General features: G+C 28.5%; 2 protein-coding genes across 2 annotated transcripts in view; one reads left to right on the forward strand and one right to left on the reverse strand.

The window, feature by feature from the left end:
• Positions 1–2,623: 2,623 nt before the first annotated feature.
• LOC111040886 (ATM interactor) lies at positions 2,624–4,967 on the forward strand. Its single transcript, XM_022324952.1, has 3 exons — positions 2,624–3,036; positions 3,114–3,325; positions 3,385–4,967. The coding sequence occupies exons 1-3, from the start codon at positions 2,872–2,874 to the stop codon at positions 3,836–3,838; spliced, it is 831 nt and encodes a 276-aa protein (XP_022180644.1). The 5' UTR covers positions 2,624–2,871; the 3' UTR covers positions 3,839–4,967.
• Positions 4,968–9,763: 4,796 nt separating this feature from the next.
• Positions 9,764–19,537, reverse strand: part of LOC111040887 (protein dimmed-like) — a 47,170-nt gene continuing 37,396 nt past the window's right edge. The window contains exon 4 of the mRNA XM_022324953.1: positions 9,764–11,870. Coding sequence (XP_022180645.1) covers positions 11,574–11,870 — 297 coding nt within the window. The 3' untranslated portion in view covers positions 9,764–11,573. The remainder of the gene's footprint in view (positions 11,871–19,537) is intronic.

The following is a 19,537-nucleotide window of genomic DNA, read 5'->3' on the forward strand; positions in this document are numbered from 1 at the left end:
ACCCGCTATCCTCAAGCTTACAGGCAAGTTGAGGGGGAGAATCGCACAATTGTTTCATTACTAAGTGTCATAGCCAGCAACCACTGTAATTGGGACATGCAACTCAGGCGTGGATCCAGCCGGGTGGTAGGGGCAATTGCCCCCCCCCCACCCCTGTTGGCCGTATTATTTAAATTGAATATTTGGTGTTATCCTATTTAAATGTATTGTAATATTAATCAGTCACAAATAGTCGTATTTTATTTTAGTAACATATATTTATAAATTGTTGATAACAATGTTATGACCGATTGAGGGACGACGGCCGTCGACTGCCAACTGATGCGTGACGGCTGAGTGGCTCATTGGGTTTTGCCAATTTTTATTGCTAAGGATTGAAAATTTAAAATAATGTTTTACTTAAGCAGTTTTTTCCTTAAATTAAAAAAAAATTCAGGATGTCCCGTTTTTTTTTTCATTTTGAGATAGGTGAGTCCACCCTCCAGTGTATATTATCTATCTCAGTGTATCCGTGTAGGGAAGTGTCCCGACCTTCTTTTCTAAGCACAGTTTAACCGGAGTTGCCCGATTGCGGCCGGAATACAGGTAGTCGTATTTTATCCCAAATATAAGTATCCCGGTTGCGGCCCGTCCAAACACACATTGGTTCACAAAATAGCTTATAATTAATACATTTTGTATTAGACATATTTGTATATGCAACTCAAATAAAATGTCTCGTTTATGATTACTATCACAAATATATGAATAAATATACAAGTATTTCTTACAAGACAGTGAATAATATATATTTAGTCTTACATTTAATCTAATTTTTTTTATCTTTAATGGACTGGAAATTACCACGCCGAATATTGGTGATCGTGGGAATCGTGAATACAATAGTAATATATTTATGTCAAAATACGTATCGAACGCAACCGGGATATTTATTTAGTTTTGATAACCACTGTATAGATAGTTTCTTACCTAATGTGTAGGGGCCGCAATTGGGATAGGAGAAAAGGTAAAAAGGTTACTTTGGGTCGCAATCGGGCGACACTCAGTTTAACATATATATTAATATATTAAAATAAATTTATAAATAATTTAAGTATTAAATATATTTTAATATGTATAGCGTGCGTCCAAGGCCGTGATCGAGATGACAAAATAGAATCGCGGAATATAAAAATCCCCAGACTACAAAATTGTGAGTACCTACCTAAATTAATTGACTATTATTTGATAATTATTTTATTATTATTTAATGTACTCGAAATATTTTTTATAAAATATGTGTATAAAGTAAAACTTGTAAATAGCTTCCTTTTTTATTTTTTTATTTTTTTATATGAGATAAACCATCTATACCTTAGGTGCACAATAAGTTTATATGGTTAGAGTAATTTACACATGATACGCTTGACGTGAGAAGTCATCCATTAATGACACTCAATATTGATTTTTTTTTTATATACAATTAGTTAAGCAACTGAAGCTCTGATTTGTGATTAATTGATGGGAGGGGTGTGAACAAGTAGGTCATGACTCCATTTTCGTTTTAAACGTCTGGGTGGGTTTCCAGGAATAGAAAGGATTGCGAGATTTTTTCGTATTAACGGGTTGCTATTAGAGAAAAGGCGATTGTGGAAGCATCGGTAATGGGCTATAGCTTCTTCGTGTACCAATTTCATTTTTAGATCGATGTGAATAGTGTGGTTTGAGTCGTTTGAGACGTAAGGAGGAGCATTTAAAAGTTTCCTGAGTGCTATGTTTTGAAATGTTTGTATTTTATTTGCGTTTGATTTTTTTGCATTACTCCATAACTGTATGCCATATGTCAAAATATTTTATTTACATTATAGTTATGCAATTTAAAGTAACGTAGGTATGTAATATTTTACATTTTCAATCCTTAGCTATAAAAATTGAAAATTTTCTAAATTTTAACTTTTAAGAGGGCGCCACACCCGCATGCGTTGTCTCCGTCTTACAAACGAGTAACATACCAAATTTACGCTCAGCAGTTCAAGTTGTATGCCGTTAGCTTAGAAATTAGAGTGAATTAACCTATTATGAAACTTGATGGTGAGAACTTTATCTGTGTTTTGTTGGAAGTTTTTTTACAATAATTCAGTTTTTAAGTGAGTTATGAGCATTTTTAATTTACATTTATTATACAAGCATACCTCGCTTAAAAACTGAAGTATCGTAAAAAAAGCTTCCAACAAAACACGGATAAAGTTCTTACCATCAAGTTTCATAATAGGTAAATTCAATCTAATATTTAAGCTAACGACATAAAACTTGAACTGCTGAGCGTAAATTTGGTATGTTACTCGTTTGTAAGACGGAGACAACGCATGCGGGTGTGGCGCCCTCTTAAGTATTTATTACTACACTATAGTCTATAAGTATATATTTGTAATTAAATAAATAATGTTGGTAAGTACACTAGGTAATTAAAGTTAAAAAAATTAATTGTTCAATAATTTGCATGTATTTGTGAGTAATATTGTAGTCAGGGGATATTTTTTCTGGGGTTGTTCACCGGGGGATTTTTATTCTGAGTACTGACAAAATAATATCATAGAAATTATATCAATAAGCCTTATCACTCGTGATTATGCAATCTATCTCGATTTTGGTGTTATTCTGTGGTGTTATCTTGACAGTCCACCCCATAGTTACAAATCGTTTTAATTATATTTTTATTTTTCATTGTACTAAAAAATTGTTTTGAATTTAGTTCAATAATCAATAGTCTGTCTCACGGTCTGGACCGTGTTCTATTTAATTCATATTAACTTTGATTACGCGCATTTAAGGTTATTTTTGTAGTATTGACATACAATTTGTGGTAAGTGTAAGTATAGAATATTGTAAGGTATGTCAAAAAATTGTTTAGTTATGGTGTTGTCGGAAAGCGATCTAAAAAGAAACAGTGGTCAAATTGTTAACGATACATACTACTGCCCAATTTTGGGTTGTAAGTACAACTTACATTATGGTCAATATATAAAATCGTTTAAAACTCAAAAACTTCTCAAACAAGTAAGTATTGTACAATATTGTTTACAATTTTAGCTTTGAATATTTTTAACTGTTAATATATTTTTTTAATTTTATAGCACTGTATCAAAGTGCATTCCGACAAAAAATACAAATGTGATAATTGTGAAAAAGGTTTTCCTTTAGAATCCACATTAAAGTCACATCGTATTACATGTGGAGTAATTTATTCTTGCTATTGTGGCGTACAATACAAGTCTCCAGAAGCGTTTCTCACTCATACAAAACGAAAACAGCATAACATTGGATTAGGATACTCAACTATTATGAAGTTTGATATATTTTATAAAATGTTTGTATAATTTTTTTTATTCCTATTTTTTTATATAGATTTTTGAAGACAAGAAAATTGTTGCCAAATATAGACGATTTACAAGAATTAGAATCTAGGAAAAGATCTACCCAGACACAAACTGTTACTGATGTTCAAACTTTATCAGATTCGTCAACTCAGACTACATTTGAAAATAAGGATTGCATGTTAAGATACAATGATCCAAAACTCTCTTCTGCTACGTCTAGTCCTATAAAACGATTATGTGCACAAACTCAAACCGATCCTACGGGTGACTCTATTAAAACTGATCCAGATCCATTGTTTTTAGATTCGGAAACACAAACCAATTTTGACTTTTTAGACATCTATACTCAGACAGCTGAGTCTGAATGTCTATTTGGGGATTTAGAATTTACCAATATTCAAACACAGACCTATTGTAGTTCTTTATTTAATGATTCCATTGAAATAAGAAATGATAATTCTTTACACTCAAACATGATATAACTTGATCAAAATTTAAAAAAACAAAATGGCATTTAAATTAAAAATGTAATGTTTAATTTTTCTTTAACAGTATTACAAATTATTGTTTAATTAATACAATAATTAGTTATCTATTTTAATTTTAATAATATTCCAATAGGATATGAAATACTTTTAATTTCTAGCTCCATGTTAGTTGACTGTTGTATGAATAGGTATATGTGTAGACATTGTGAACAAGTTGCAAGTTTAATGCATTCTTCTCTTGCCATTTTCCTATCTACCCCTCTTGAAGTTCAAACTAATCATACATATATATTTAATTTATTTATTTTTTAATGATTATTTTGAGGCTTCAGTAGAAGGAGTAAATACATTATCACCACATGTATTGACACATGTAATGTGATTATTAAGCTACTGTTATTTAAAACCATAAAATCACAAATAACTATTAATAATCATTATAAAAATGTAAATTTATTTAAAACTATTTTTTTTTACTTTTTTAAAACGGCTTATTTGGTATAATATTATAAATAAATAATCATAAAAATAAATAAATTTGATGATTATTGATCAAATATGTGTTAAAAAGTGTATACTTTTAGCAGGGTTTGAAAGTTCTAGCAAATGCATATATTTTTTTTAAGTCTTAGAAAATCTAAAGGAAGGTTTAAAACACATTTGTTTCACACTTCACTAATATATATAAAATTGTATTTTGGTAATTTTAACATTAACTGTTTATAGTGTTATTTTGCTTATTTTGAATTTTAAGTGCTAATTTTTGCTATTTTTTGGCATACTCACAAAAAAATGAAATGAAACACATTTTTTTGATTTTTTGTTGTAGAGTGTGATCACAATTTAAGATAACGCTAAATATTTCTGCCGAACAAACTTGTATTGAAATGAATTTTGGGAGGAACCTAGGGGGTATTGAAGTACATATTTTGTAAAATTTTCAAATTTCTACACTTAAGCTGCGCATATGCGCAGCGCAAAATGTATGTTTTAATGGTAGCACCAATTTTTAGCACATCATTTGGATTGATTGAATTTTTTCAAGTTGATTTGACTCATAATACTTGGCTCTAAGTTCAAAATCGAATGATCACCGTAAGTATTAAAAATTTCATAAAATATGAATTTCAATACCACCTATGTTCCCCCATAAATTTATTTCAATACAAGTTCATCGGGCCAAAATATTGTGTGTTACCTTAAATCATGATCACACTGTATTTGTTTATTATTAATGTCCAAAATTAGAATGCTTGGAAATTTATTGGAAACATTTGTATATTTAACTATTGAAGTGAACTATTATTGTAGTAAAGGAACAGGCTGTTCTTAATTTCTACATCCACCATATATCTACTGTATAATATGATATACCATTATACTACTATACATAAATATTATGATAAAAAAGTATTTTAATATTTTATAGTACATATTAAAACGCCTAAAGTTTCTTTTTGTTGCTATAACTTCAGAGCCCTGCTTATTAGTGACTATTATTTTTTATAAAAATATTTAAATATATTATTAAATTTGCCTATTTAGTATTTACCTACATGTGTATATACATATTTTAATTACTTATATAATTATATGTTTATTGATCAAATATTTGTGTGTGTTTTTTTTTTCATAATAATATATTAAGTAAAAATATTAAAGTATTTATAATATTTAAGAGTTTATATCATACCCAATGGCTTGAGTGATACTAATTTAAAGTACTAAATATTTTATAAAAATATATCTCAAATTAGGTTATTAAATATCAATTTAAATATTTACTTGTTCTCATACACATGTGTAATAAAAATTGCTAAGTTATTTTCACTACTGTTAAATTATAATATTATACCTATTGATTTATTTGATTGGTTGAAGTATACATTTTGAAAAAAATGTAATACCTATATATTTTTGAACCAGAGCTAATTCTAAAGTACATTTGGGCATTTTTTGAGTAGATGTTCATTTGAAAAATACATTTTCCTTAATAAATATTTAGTTGAAAAGTAGTTTATGCATTGATTAAATATTAATTAAGTATATTTAATCAATGGTATATAGGTACTGAATAGCTATTATTTATTATTTTGTACTAGATGCGTAGTTTGAAATGTTCTTCCACAACCGTACGGTCATCACTGAAATATTTAAGGGGATCGGTGGCGGTGACGACTGTCTTTGTCTAGCACACGTTTGTCTAACATAAGAATTCAGAGGTGTTTTTCGGCAAACTTACCGATTGACAAAGTGAAGCGATAAGAATTCTGAAAACAGATTTGAATTTGTCGTCAAGTACTCAAGTCTACTTGAGATCGGTCAGTCTACATTTTGATTTTAGATTCTGAGTGAAACGATGAATGTTTTTTTATTTTTTATTTTTTTTTTATCGTTTCACTCAGAATCTAAAATCAAAAATGTAGACTGACCGATCTCAAGTAGACTTGACAACAAATTCAAATCTGTTTTCAGAATTCTTATCGCTTCACTTTATCAATAGGTAAATTTGCCAAAAAACACCTCTGAATTCTTATGTTGCGCGTGTGTTAGACAAAGACAGTCGTCACCGCCACCGATCCCCTTAACAATAAGTTATAGTGATATAATCAGTGTCATATTAAGTCATTAAGATGACTTCTTACGGAATAAAAGTACATTGAATATTAAAAATAATAGACTGATTTACTTTGGACTTGAAAAATTTAACCTTGTGTATAGGATAAATATTCTTGTAACCCCGTAAAGTAGCTTTTCAGTTCTTCCTATCATTTAAAAGACGATTAGATGAATGTCATTGAATCGGTTTCATGATGTAGACTTGTAGATTGCAAAGTAGCAGTAGACATTTGTAGAGTAAAAAAAAAAATAGTTTTTAATATACCTATTTTTTATTACAATTTTTTCAGTAGGCATAATAGCCAATACTCCTATAATAGGTAGCTACACTTCACATAACTATATCCGACTAGTTGGTAGTTAGCTACTTAGCTATGTATCGTATTGAATATTATCATCATTGGTGCAAATAGGGGGGGGGCTTGAGGGGACTTAGTCTCCCCACATTTCTGCCAAGTCCCCCCAGTTCAAAAGCCAGTAATTAGTACTGAGCATTTATAATTTTTAGAAAATATAGGAGGGGCTTTATTCCCCCCAAAATAATTTGTCTATTTGCCCCTATGATTATCATCTTATCATATTTATAACTTATAGGGCTAGGATAATATACTACTATCTATAGGTACTAGTCTAATACTTACACTTATATGATCTAAGATATCAGGTACCACCTATATTAATGCTTACCTAGGCCGGTCGAGAGATATTTTGCGGCCCTGGCTGAATCAAGCAAGGGCAGTGGCGTAGCCATGGGGGAGGCTGAGGGGGCTACAACTATTTTAATGGTTTATGGTACTCAATCAAAAACTAAACCACCGCTGTGTAAAAAATTGATCCCCCCCCCCCCCGAAAAAAAATCCTGGCTACGCCACTGAGCAAGGGGCCCCTTTTTTATGTACATTCTATTTCAGGATATTCAATCCACATAAGTTTTACAAAAATGTGCTGGTAGCTCTTAATAACTATAGCATAAATACTAAAATTATAGTTGTTACACTTACCTAAAGCGGCTTTCCATAAATAATAATCATTTTTACATTTTTACACGACATTAAATTATATTATTGTATGCACCTTATTTTAATAGTAAATAGTATTTTAATTAATATTTCTTATTAAAAAAAATTTAAATTATGAAAATAATACTATAATAGGTATAAAATAATATACCTAGGTAGTATTTCGATTGCCGTCGACCATAACTGTTTCCTGGGGAATGAAAACGTACCTAGTTTTGCAAATAATTAATGAAAACTCAATCCAAACACTCAGTTTAAAAGTATTCATTTTACTGAATAACCACAAATGAAAACAGAAGCATTGCTCTGAATCTCTGATGGCTGAGTGAATTTATAAGCCATTAACGGCATAAAGATGCCTACACTAATTGTCAACTACATGCCGACCGTGGCACTCAACGACCAACGTGTTTAAGCAGTATAGATAGGCAGTCAATGTATAATAAAGCGGGCCCTTTGATTATTTGGTCCTCAGGTGCTTGGGTAAAATTGGCCTGTCAATACCTATAGGCAATAGGCTATAATAATATGACCAATAGAAGGTAGGTACGATAATATAATAACACACTTTGCCCTCGCTTCTAGAGCTTCTAGTTCTACATACTACAGCTACATTAAATGTTTTATGTTATAATTCAACCCTTTTTTATTTTTTGTTTAGTATTGTATGTACAATGGGTACACTCACTTCATTATCTCCGCTTTACAAATGCATAACATAGGTATCGAATTGTACTTTCTGAATAATACATTTATAATTGTATGTTACATTTATTATTTGAGTGAATGGTCACCTATTATCAAATTTAAAAATAAGATTATTATCTGGTGAATAACTTAGGTTCGTTTTTATATTTGAATTTTAAAGTGTGTTATGAGCATTTAAATAAGGGGTGTAGGTATCCATGAACAACGAACAATTTTAAAATGCCGATAACTCTTTAAAATTAAAATATAAAAAATAAACCTACTAGAGATATCTAATAATATTCTTAATTTAAAATTTGATAACAAGTCAATTTACTCTATTTATAAAATTTATAGAGTTAAATGGATTCTATAACGTTTGTGCTTGAATGTTTCATTATTAAATATTTACCTTAATATGGTGGGTTACACTTCATAGGTACCACATATTTTTTTTTTAAGCATGTAGTAAAGTATCTGTATAATAAATACCTAACAACATTTTTCATTGGATACTACATGCTGCAGTATACCTGCAGATTAAGAGTAGGCGGGAGATATAAAATGAATACGATTTTTTGTGTTAAACAAAAATATAATATTTATTTGACTATATAGGAATAATATTGAGAACAATATATTTATTTAAATTATATTTGTTTTATTATATAATACCATCACTATAATAAGTATATGAATTATTCCACAATAATATAAAGTAGGATACAATAAAATGAATACGATTTTTTGTGTTAAACAAAAATATAATATTTATTTGACTATATAGGAATAATATTGAGAACAATATATTTATTTAAATTATATTTGTTTTATTATATAATACCATCACTATAATAAGTATATGAATTATTCCACAATAATATAAAGTAGGATACGTCATATCGTTGACATAATGTATTGGGATTTTTAAAATTACTAGTACACCCTCTACATAATAAGAGTTTAAAACCAGCGGTGTATAAACACTTGGTTATTAATAACATACAAAATAAATAAATAAAAAGTATACATTTACATTTAATAAAAACATTTTACTTAAAGAAAATTTTTAAAGTATAATATAATCTATATTTTTCTATGTAATAGATAATAATTTTAGAGTGGTACTAATTAGGTGATGGGCAGGCGTTTCTAACAATATATTTTAAGCATGCTCACCGTATATTTAATTTATATCGAGCAAAATATATTAAACGCATTTCAAATATTCATAAAAATGATTTAACTAAATAAATTTTTAATAATTTTGACACTTCTAGAAAAATAATTAAAAAAGATTATTATAGTTTTATTTGGTATTTGTTTAAATTAAAATAAGCTAGTACGTAGGTATAGTATACAATATTTCGATTAACATTTATAATAATTATTTATTTATTTATTTATTAATATTAATAATAATAATATTAGATTCATTGATTTGTTTATAAGGCTTATCATTTTATACATGTTCTTAAAAAAAATTTTGTTTTTTTATTGAATTTTGGTAACAATAAATTATATCACGGTAAAATATGTTTACTTTAGTTAACATTATGTGTATGGTTATTAAAAATAAATAGTTTTGAAGCTAAATGTTATTCCAAGAAATAAAAAACGGGTAATAAAAGCTTTCATCATACATCGACTAGTAGGCGTATACGAGTTAGGTACCCCGTAATATATTACCTTTATGGCTTTACGTTGTTGTAAACCAGGGCGCCGTCGACTTAAAACAGTACCTATCCTCGACATTATGCGGATATCGAAGTACCATAAATGCCAAATGGCATAAACAGAATAGTTAGCATAATATTAGTGACGCGCTCAGATGACTAGATCACGAATTAGAACTATAGAAATATCTTAAGGATTATTTGGACAGCTAAAGATTTGTTTAAATTTCTATACATCATAAATAATAAAACATTTGTTTTTTAATAAAAATAAGTAAGAATCTTAGTGGCATGTTTTTTAGGACCCCCAGAATATTTTTTTAGGTACACAGGAAACCCAGAGTTCAAAAAGTTTTAAAAATTCCGGTACGGGTTTTATAAATAAAATAGGTATTATATAAGATATTGACCTAAGAAATATATATAATATGTTATAAAGTATTATTTATACATCAATACAATTCAATATTAGTTAAACAATAACCATATTTTACTGACACATTGTTTATCTGTATTATTTTATTATCCACCATAAATAATACAGTTATATAAACACACTTGTATTATAGTTGTATGGTTTAAACCTTGTAATTTACATAAAGATAAAATATGTCTAAAAAATAAACATATAATACTATTTATACTCATTGATTATTATAATAAATAGTTATCTATTGCGTTTAAACACTTTAAACCATTCAGGCCCTCCGGAAGACATACCTACTTCTAGCAGGGTTCTACAGGCTCAGTATTCTTCTTTGAGATAAATTAATTAATAACGATAATATTTTATTAGTGTTTATGAAAACTTTATTTTTTATTTAAATTCAATTGTGACGTATTATTTTAAGGAGATGGGGTATGTCACATGTATAATAAATGGAAGGAAACAGAGAAAGTCAGAGTATATAAATTTAAATTAACGAGGATTTTAGTTTTTATTTGAGCACCTTGAAATCCATTATTATTTTGAATTTTCTAAAGGTTTTTTAAATCATGATAATTACGAGCTTATAATCACTATTTTTTTAGTTGCCATTTATGTTTTACAATTTGATGAATATATCAAACACGGACGAGGTGGATGAAATTAAATAATTAATTTCGTATCGCATAGGTACGATAAAATATTATTGTTATATTATTTCATGTAATGATCATAACTGTATTTCATACAGACATTAAGTTACATAGACCTTCATAAATGAATGTAATATAGACAAATACTTATATATTACCTACTATATTATATGAATCCAAAAATAATGCCATTTTATACGTTTTACATAAAATTATAATATTTTTTCTATGTCTAAAATATAGTTTAATAATAATAAAATAGTTATAATTAATAGTTATTAGCGTGTATTGGTGTTTCGATTTTTTTTACTGACTAGAAAACTAGTTGTTGATTGATAACCCTTTGTGTAAAAACTAAAAAGCTATGGCCAATTGGGACATTATCTGTAACATGCGACTACAGATAGGTACCTACACTATTATTATTAATGATTTTTGGTTGAGGAAAACGTTTTCGTGTGTATACCTATGGGCTATGAAATGATAGAAACGGAGAAAACTGACTTTTGAGTTGTATCTACACATCTTTATAAGTATCTTACATACTATAGATAAGCAAATTATAATATGTAAGTACGGTTGGTGGTGGTTGCGATGGATTTGTGGTCATGATGGTGGCGGCCACACAGGAGGCTGCTTCGTCGTCCATTAAGAAAGGTCCATTGATTCGTCAGAGTTTTGTAACGCTAATTGTAGCCGTCTGTCGATTTCGGCCGCCGCAGCTGTTGCCGCCGCTATAGACGACGATGGCCCTGTGTTCGTGGAGGCTGAGGACACAGCTGCACCACCGGATTCTTCCTGCGAGTCCTTGAATGGATCCAGTTCGCCTCTCATTTCACATATGATCTTTGTCAGGGCTATGATGTAGTTTTTGGCCAAAGTGAGAGTTTCGATTTTTGACAGCCGCCGGTCCTTTTTGACGTGTGGTATCACCTCCCTGAGGGACTGTAAACGATATCATAAAGGTTAAATACAATTGGATACAATTATAGGACTATAGTAGAGGCATTAAGTACAGCTAAGTAGCATGTACACAGGCGACGAATGCATGTCCTTCCCTCTTGGGCTTTGGATTTTTGTTTGTATTTATTTTATTAACATATATTATCTTTAACAATACAATTATAAAATTGGCATTAATTAAATAAAAATGAATACAACTAAATAATTCAAAAAGTAATTAATGTGCTGGGAGGGAGTTCCTGTAGTATGAAATGTATTAAAAAATTGGTACTTGTTTGTTATCGCTGCGCCACAGAGCCTTATACAATTTATCAACTCGCAACTTGGGGAAAAACTTGAGTTGGGTCCCGAGATATTTGATCGTTTAAATTAAACACGAGTTGGGTCCTCGGTGTTATTTAATAATACTCGAATCAGGTAATATTTTACTAAATAAATTAGATAAATTTAATGATTATATCATGGAAACATTTGATATTGAACAAGATGAATTATTTCTTACTAATACTTGGGCTGAGTTTAGAGTAATTTCAAATAGTTATGAAAGTTTCATGCATAATAATTAGATGTGAGTTTTGATGCAGCTCACCCAAGCATTTTTGTTTTAAGTGGATTCTACACAGACATTTTGTTATCTCCGTCTTACAAGCGCGCCACATATCAAATTTTAAGCTCAGCAGATCACGTTTAGCCCCGTAAGTTTAAAAATTAGAGAAATTGAACTCTTATAAAATTAAAAGGTCAGATTATTATCTAGGGCAGCTCTTGGTTTTTTAAAATTATATTTACATTTTAAAGCGAGTTTTTAAGATGAGTATCTTAAAATTGTAAATTGTAAATTGTTTATCCATCTTAAAATACTCACAACTCGTAAAATGTGCTATGTTACGCTCTTGTAAGACGGAGGCCACAATAATGTCTGTACAGCGTTCTCTTAATAGGAATTTCACTTAGAATTCATAGTGAAATTTACATAACTTCGAGCTCAGCAACATAGCCGAACAAAAAAACCACAGGAAAAGAAAACAATTTAAGAGAAAAGATTGCTTTGTTTTACTAGTTGAGAACTGACCCGGTTAAGTTCTGTGAAAGATATGTCTTTTAAATTTTTTCCTTAATTTAAACTATTATATTATAGTGAAAATGTTAACGATAAAAAAAACAAAAAAATATGAGCTATACAATTAAGCTACTTTAATATTCTAAATAATTGTACAATGTCCGCAAATAATGAAAGTAATTTTTAGAAGTTGTCGGCAATAATGCAGGGTGGTTAATGGTTATAATAATAATTATATATTTATTATTTATACGTAAAAGTTAGATCAATTAAATTTTAGGCAATCTACAAAGTTGGTATAGGTACAATATTTTTTCAGATTGCGATGCATAAAGTCAAAATCAATGGATGCTAGTTAATGAATTCAAGTAATGCAACGTTTTTTTGAATCTGTTTTCAAAAGAACCAGATTAAAAATGAAAACTTTCCACAAGTTAGTTAGTAAGTATATAGTACAGATTTCTTTAAAATTATAATTTGCCACTGATATGTCGAGCGAAGCTTAAAATTGGTATCGGTATAGGTATACAATTCGTATGTATATAGGTATTTATGAACTATTACATATTACATTTTATTAACAAATATTAATTATTATTTGATATAATACGATTGTTGAGTCATTCGGAAAATATGTCAGTTATACCATATGCTTGTACTCAACAGCCTAGCACCTGGCACACACTGCAGATCCAGGTCACGCATGGTTTTAATGGTTACAGACTTACAGTAAAATAGTATAAAGTAAGTTCCTATTACTACGTATTCACCAATTACACATAAGTAAAAATATATACAGGGAGATTCTTCAAACATACTCACCCTTTTTTCATTCAATATTGCAGTTATTCAAAATCTGTTTTTTGGAAATTTTAAATAGACTTTATTTTCTTCTCTTTAAGTTCTTGAAATGTTTTATACTACTCAAAAAGTGTACTATGGAGATACAAATTTCCTGTTTTTCAAATGAGAACTCCTTTCTTCTTTTCTACAATAAATTATTTAGAGGGTATTTTTTTCTTAAAATGTTGACGTATCAAAACCAAAATTTGTTCGTGTGGTTTTTAAGTTATTTAACTTTGTATACTAAGAATAAAAGGTCCATAATAATGGGTTTGTAATTGTAAGATATAAGTTACTGATTCCTATATTAATAGTTTGAAAAATGATCCAAGTATAATAAATACCTATTATATCCATTATCCAATGTTATATTTATTTTATATTTTTTTAAGGACCATTCAGTTTTAAAATTTAGTATTAACGTATTAATAACTGAGAAACTTATTATTCAAATTTCGAATAGACGCATCCACATATTTAAAAAAATAATCGACTAAATCAGGGTGGTCCAGTCATTTGTAGTTGGTTGGTAAATTTACACATTTATAAATATTATAGGGGATAAAAGAAAAAAATATTATTTTATATTATTTTATAACAAACATATTATAATGATATAATATAATAAACAAGTTATCACATTATTGAATAATTATAGATTAGTACTGCCACCGCGCTATCCTTAGGTTTTTTTTAATTTATCATACTTATAATACTAACATTATTTAGTATATATGATGTCTTCTAAGAATAGCCAAAAAAAAGCTTGTGGACTGCGAATTTGACTACTACGCACTTAATAATTTACAGTAATAAATTAGTACTCTCATTTGAAATAAAAATAAAGTTTATATCGCCACAGAATACTCCTTAGGTAGAACAAAAAAATTCAAGAATTTAAAAAAATTGGCTCATTGAGCATATTTAAAAGTTTCAAAAATCAGAATTTGAATAAATAAATTATTGAAGAAACAATTGGGGTGGTTGTGCTTGGTAAATCATCATGGATATTGAATCGCTGAGAAAAACAAACTATTTCGTAGGTATACGTTTCGTGGTTGTGTCAAATCACTCGAATCCGCGGAACTACCTTCTGGTCTCTTGTATAATGGTCCATCAACATATTATTCAATAATGATATCTTAATTTGGTTGAGATATTAACCTGTAATACACTATTCCAATCAAAATACTATCACAAACATTATTGTATTGGTTCATGAGCATAATTAGTTATTAACACTGACATGACGATGTCAATGCTGTTTAAAAAAGTTTGTGTTTTTTCTTTATTGATCAAAAAATAAATCAAAATTGCAGTTCTCGCTAGATTCATATTTAATACCTAATACGATTTTGGAATAGCTATATGTAACTATTATCAACACTGCGCAATTTCATTTTGGAAATTAAAATAATTTTACATTGATGTAGTCATGTAGATTGATACATTTATCGAACGATCTAAAACATATAGTTTTATAGGTAGGTACCTATGTTACGATACTTTCTTTTAGGTACTTGACACAAGTACACTATGCGATTCCGAGCGAATTGTTTTTATTCATTCAAAGGATCAAAACGCCAGCGTTTACGCACAATTGGTTATACGATGTATCTATTTAATGTCCAGTGACTCGACTAAATGTTATTATTATTTCTTTTGCAATAAATGAGTTTTTCTGTTGGGTTTATTTACGTTTTACAAATTAAACGCCATTTTGTCACTAAATAACAATTGGTTTTAATCGCCGTTGGGGAGCAATGAACGAAAACGACAAGAGTCATTATAAATGTGAAATGAGAAAATCGTGTTCGGTTTTAGGATTTATAGAAATGTATTATAATATAGGTAGGTTCTAGGTACCTTGTGTTGAACAGTTCTCACCCGTTTCTGGCTTTTGATCGAAAAAATTTTTTAAGTACCTATATTATGTAAGCATATATTACAATTAAACATTATCTTATCCCGATTACTATCATTACTATATTGTAATATGAACTGTGGGAAAGTAAAAATAAAACTTGAGTTATTGTTATAAGAAAATTAAATAATATTAGATAATTAAAAAAGTCAAATAAATTTAAGTTCTAGCTTTAACTTTATTTATTTGTTTATTTTCACCAATGAAGACTATAACGTGTACAGAACATCGTTCACCACGTCTTAATGTACCGATAAATATATGACAGCAACGACTACCAACGTATTATAGGACATTTTTATTCAGTTTTATTTGTAAATATTTATACTGCTCAAATCACTTATTTTATATTTAAAAAAACATATTCTATATCTTTATATTAATTTTTTACTTTAAATGATATATAATTAAAACATAGCATTATTGTTATTATTATCAAAAGCAGCATATTAGGTTTGACATTCTAAATAATATTATAATATATTATAATGCTTGTATGATCTTATGTATTTTATCTCTGGCCTCTATACTTTTTAAATTCAAATGAACTATGCTATTACGATCCTATACATGACTATATTATGAGAATGTAACATATTATTATTATGTTGTATATTTTGAATCTTCTTCTTTTTCTTCGCCCTTCACTCCCAACTATACAGGACCGGCAATCTTGTCCTTTACCTTTATAGAGGTTATATTTGATATAATATTATGCATTATTTCATGTTTGTTGTCAAAAGTATTATTAAAATAAGGTAACAATAAAAAAGGCGTATATATTATTAGTCCACCGCTAGCTGTAGCTTAGGTCTAGTAGATTGCATAGGCCTTATATTAGCCCATGGTAAGTAAATTATTTAATTTATATAATACTCTTAATAGTTACATGTATTTAGATTTAATAAATCGTCGGGATAAATAAGTTTTGAGTAAAAATATATTATTTTGAATCATGGAAAAAAATATATCTCAATAATTGAATAATAATAATAATATAATAATATATAATTTGATTAAAATACTATGATTTGTTGTTTTCTTTGCAGAAACCACGAAATACTAAAACAGCTGCAAGCCTGCAAATATGAATATTTAATCTCATAAAAATTATTATTGCAACTATTATGTCGTGTAAAAAGATAAAATCTATAAATACTTTTATATTATGATATATGATTGATAATTAACGTAACTTCTGAACGTCGAATTGTTAATTAAATAATGATGGCCACTGAATTGTGTTTGTGTCTTATTATTCTATGAATATAGTTTTCTTATGAATTGAGACAATAATAAGAGGTATTTTAAAAAATATATTGACTTTTAAATGTCACAATGTTATAACTCAAGTATTAAAGTATACTTTTTATATAATATTTTATTAGATTCCTTATAATTTTTATTTATTACTAAATTACTTAATTGAGAATGAATTTTAAATGCTATGATTTAGATAAGCTGCATTAATGAAACTATTAATTGATAGAATTATTCTTTTTATAATAAGTTATAAGTTATAGGTAATGAAAATTCAAATTAAATTAAGTAGGTAGGTAATTAGAAGTTTTTTTTTTACTTGAAATGTTACTTAATTGGTAGGTACCTATACTGTAGTATTACTGTATATACATACCTATACAATCATAATACATTTTCATCCACTAATTAATTAGTATTTCGAACAATAATATAGGCTTTGACATAATATTTATCGTTAAAATGTAGTAATTTATTTTATACAAAACGTGTTTTATTGCTTTATAACTTAAATCAATTATGCATAATAGTTAACAAACTGAAAAATGACGGTGTTTTATTTTATATTGTGCAATTTTTAATTTACATAAAGGTTAAAAGGTACCTATAAATATTGCTGTTTAAAAAAATTATTATGTACCCTCATATGAAGACTAAAAGCAAATGTACTCTAATCTCCACCTCTCTTGGGCGTTGGCGTTATTCACTGGTCCATCGACTCTGATACAACGTTTTAGCGTAATTAAAAGGTAGGCTACAGAATCCTTATTTTTTTCACCCTCTTGATGTATATATTAGTTTATGTAGGATGTACACCACACACACACACGCGCGCGCACAAATATATATATATAACAATTGAATTTTCACATGTTACTATAGTAACTGGTGAAGTGTATAACCGTTTATCTCGTCCTCTGCGTGGCACATAAACAAATCATCGTTGTGCCTGTAACCCTACGCGCCCCTACATCGCTGCACTCAAGTTTAAACTAACAGTTCTTCTTCGTTTTTATACTAAAAGCCTTCCAAAACAATCGCTTCATTTCAACTTCTACCTTGCGCATAATGTACCATACCCATGTGATATTATAATAACCATCATGTAAACATCAACAATATTTAAGACGCCCACCATATATTTCGCAGTATTGTACCAGCGGATCTCTTCATTTTGCTCAAGCTAATACTTATTGTTAATCACCATCATATACATTACACGCATATTACTATATTATTGTTATTGTGATATCTGTACGGAAATAGGATTTTCGTGTACTATCCGCAGTGCGTGTACAGAACATTTTCTACACTGTTTTCAGACGGTTGCCATTGTGCAATATTAGGCATTATAAAAATATTTATTTTACACGTATACCATAAGACTCTTTACAATTTATTGGCGCAGCAGAGTATTTGATGAATATATTTTTTTCATCTTGAGTTATGCTTCTCGTGAATATCAAATATATGGTACGAACTGGGTACCTATAGGTAATTTGTTTTTATATGGGTAAGAAGTTTGTAGATAATGGGCCCTTATTATATTATACTGTATTCCTGTGCAGTGTTTAATTTTTTGCTTACACGTACATAATATATTAATAGTGCTATAAAAAAAAAATGTTGGTACATTTTATTTCTGCTCTGTGTGTAAAATAATAAGGTACGCATGAAATTGAAATTTTTGCTCTAGGAGCGATTCGTGACATGAATCCCATTTTGGTGGGGTGATGCTGGTGATCAAGCTTTACTCTATATTGAGTGTAGAGAATACCAATCGCATGCAATTCCTCCCCCCACTATTGTACACGAATTAAAACCATACGAATACATGTATGGTTGAAATGTGTACAGTTAATTAAAGCTGTAATATAAGTGACAAAAAATAATTTATTTTATAGTTTTGATTAAACTATTAGTTAGGCATTATAAATAAACATTTAATAAAGTTTTGTATGAAAAAAATATCTACACAAATTTAAAAATTGAGATTGGCTTAATAATTATCAATAGTGTCTAGTCAAAGAACACAAATCATACTGAAAATGAGATACCTACTTAATAATAAATTCAGTTTTTCTCCCCCACCCATTCACTAAATATCGTGTTTACTGCATGTCTAATATACTTATATGCTTTTAGAACTTTCAGAATGTTTGGTCAAAAATAAACAATTACATAAACTTACGATATCAAATTTAAGAAACTTAGTGTATCGTAAAGTTTTTGAGGCCTTAAAAACTAGAAGTACATTTTATGAAGTTATTAAAAATGTATAATATGTATCTGCTCGTGTTAACATATTTTTTTTTAATTTTATAGTTTTATGTATTATACTTAATATACTGATGTATTTGAACTCGGTAATCAACTGTAACTGCGTAACCCTAATTTAGTCATACACATTTTATTATATAATTCGTGTACTTGTGAATTCGTGTGATTAAAGCAATTTAAATGACTTAAAATTGTATACCTACAATTTTGAATAATTCTGGACTGTATTTCGTACATTTATATTCATAATATTTATATCCGGTCATCAAATATTTTCCGAAT

Source organism: Myzus persicae, unplaced genomic scaffold (genome assembly GCF_001856785.1).
Source record: "Myzus persicae strain clone G006 unplaced genomic scaffold, MPER_G0061.0, whole genome shotgun sequence".
Taxonomy (NCBI): Eukaryota; Metazoa; Arthropoda; class Insecta; order Hemiptera; family Aphididae; genus Myzus; species Myzus persicae.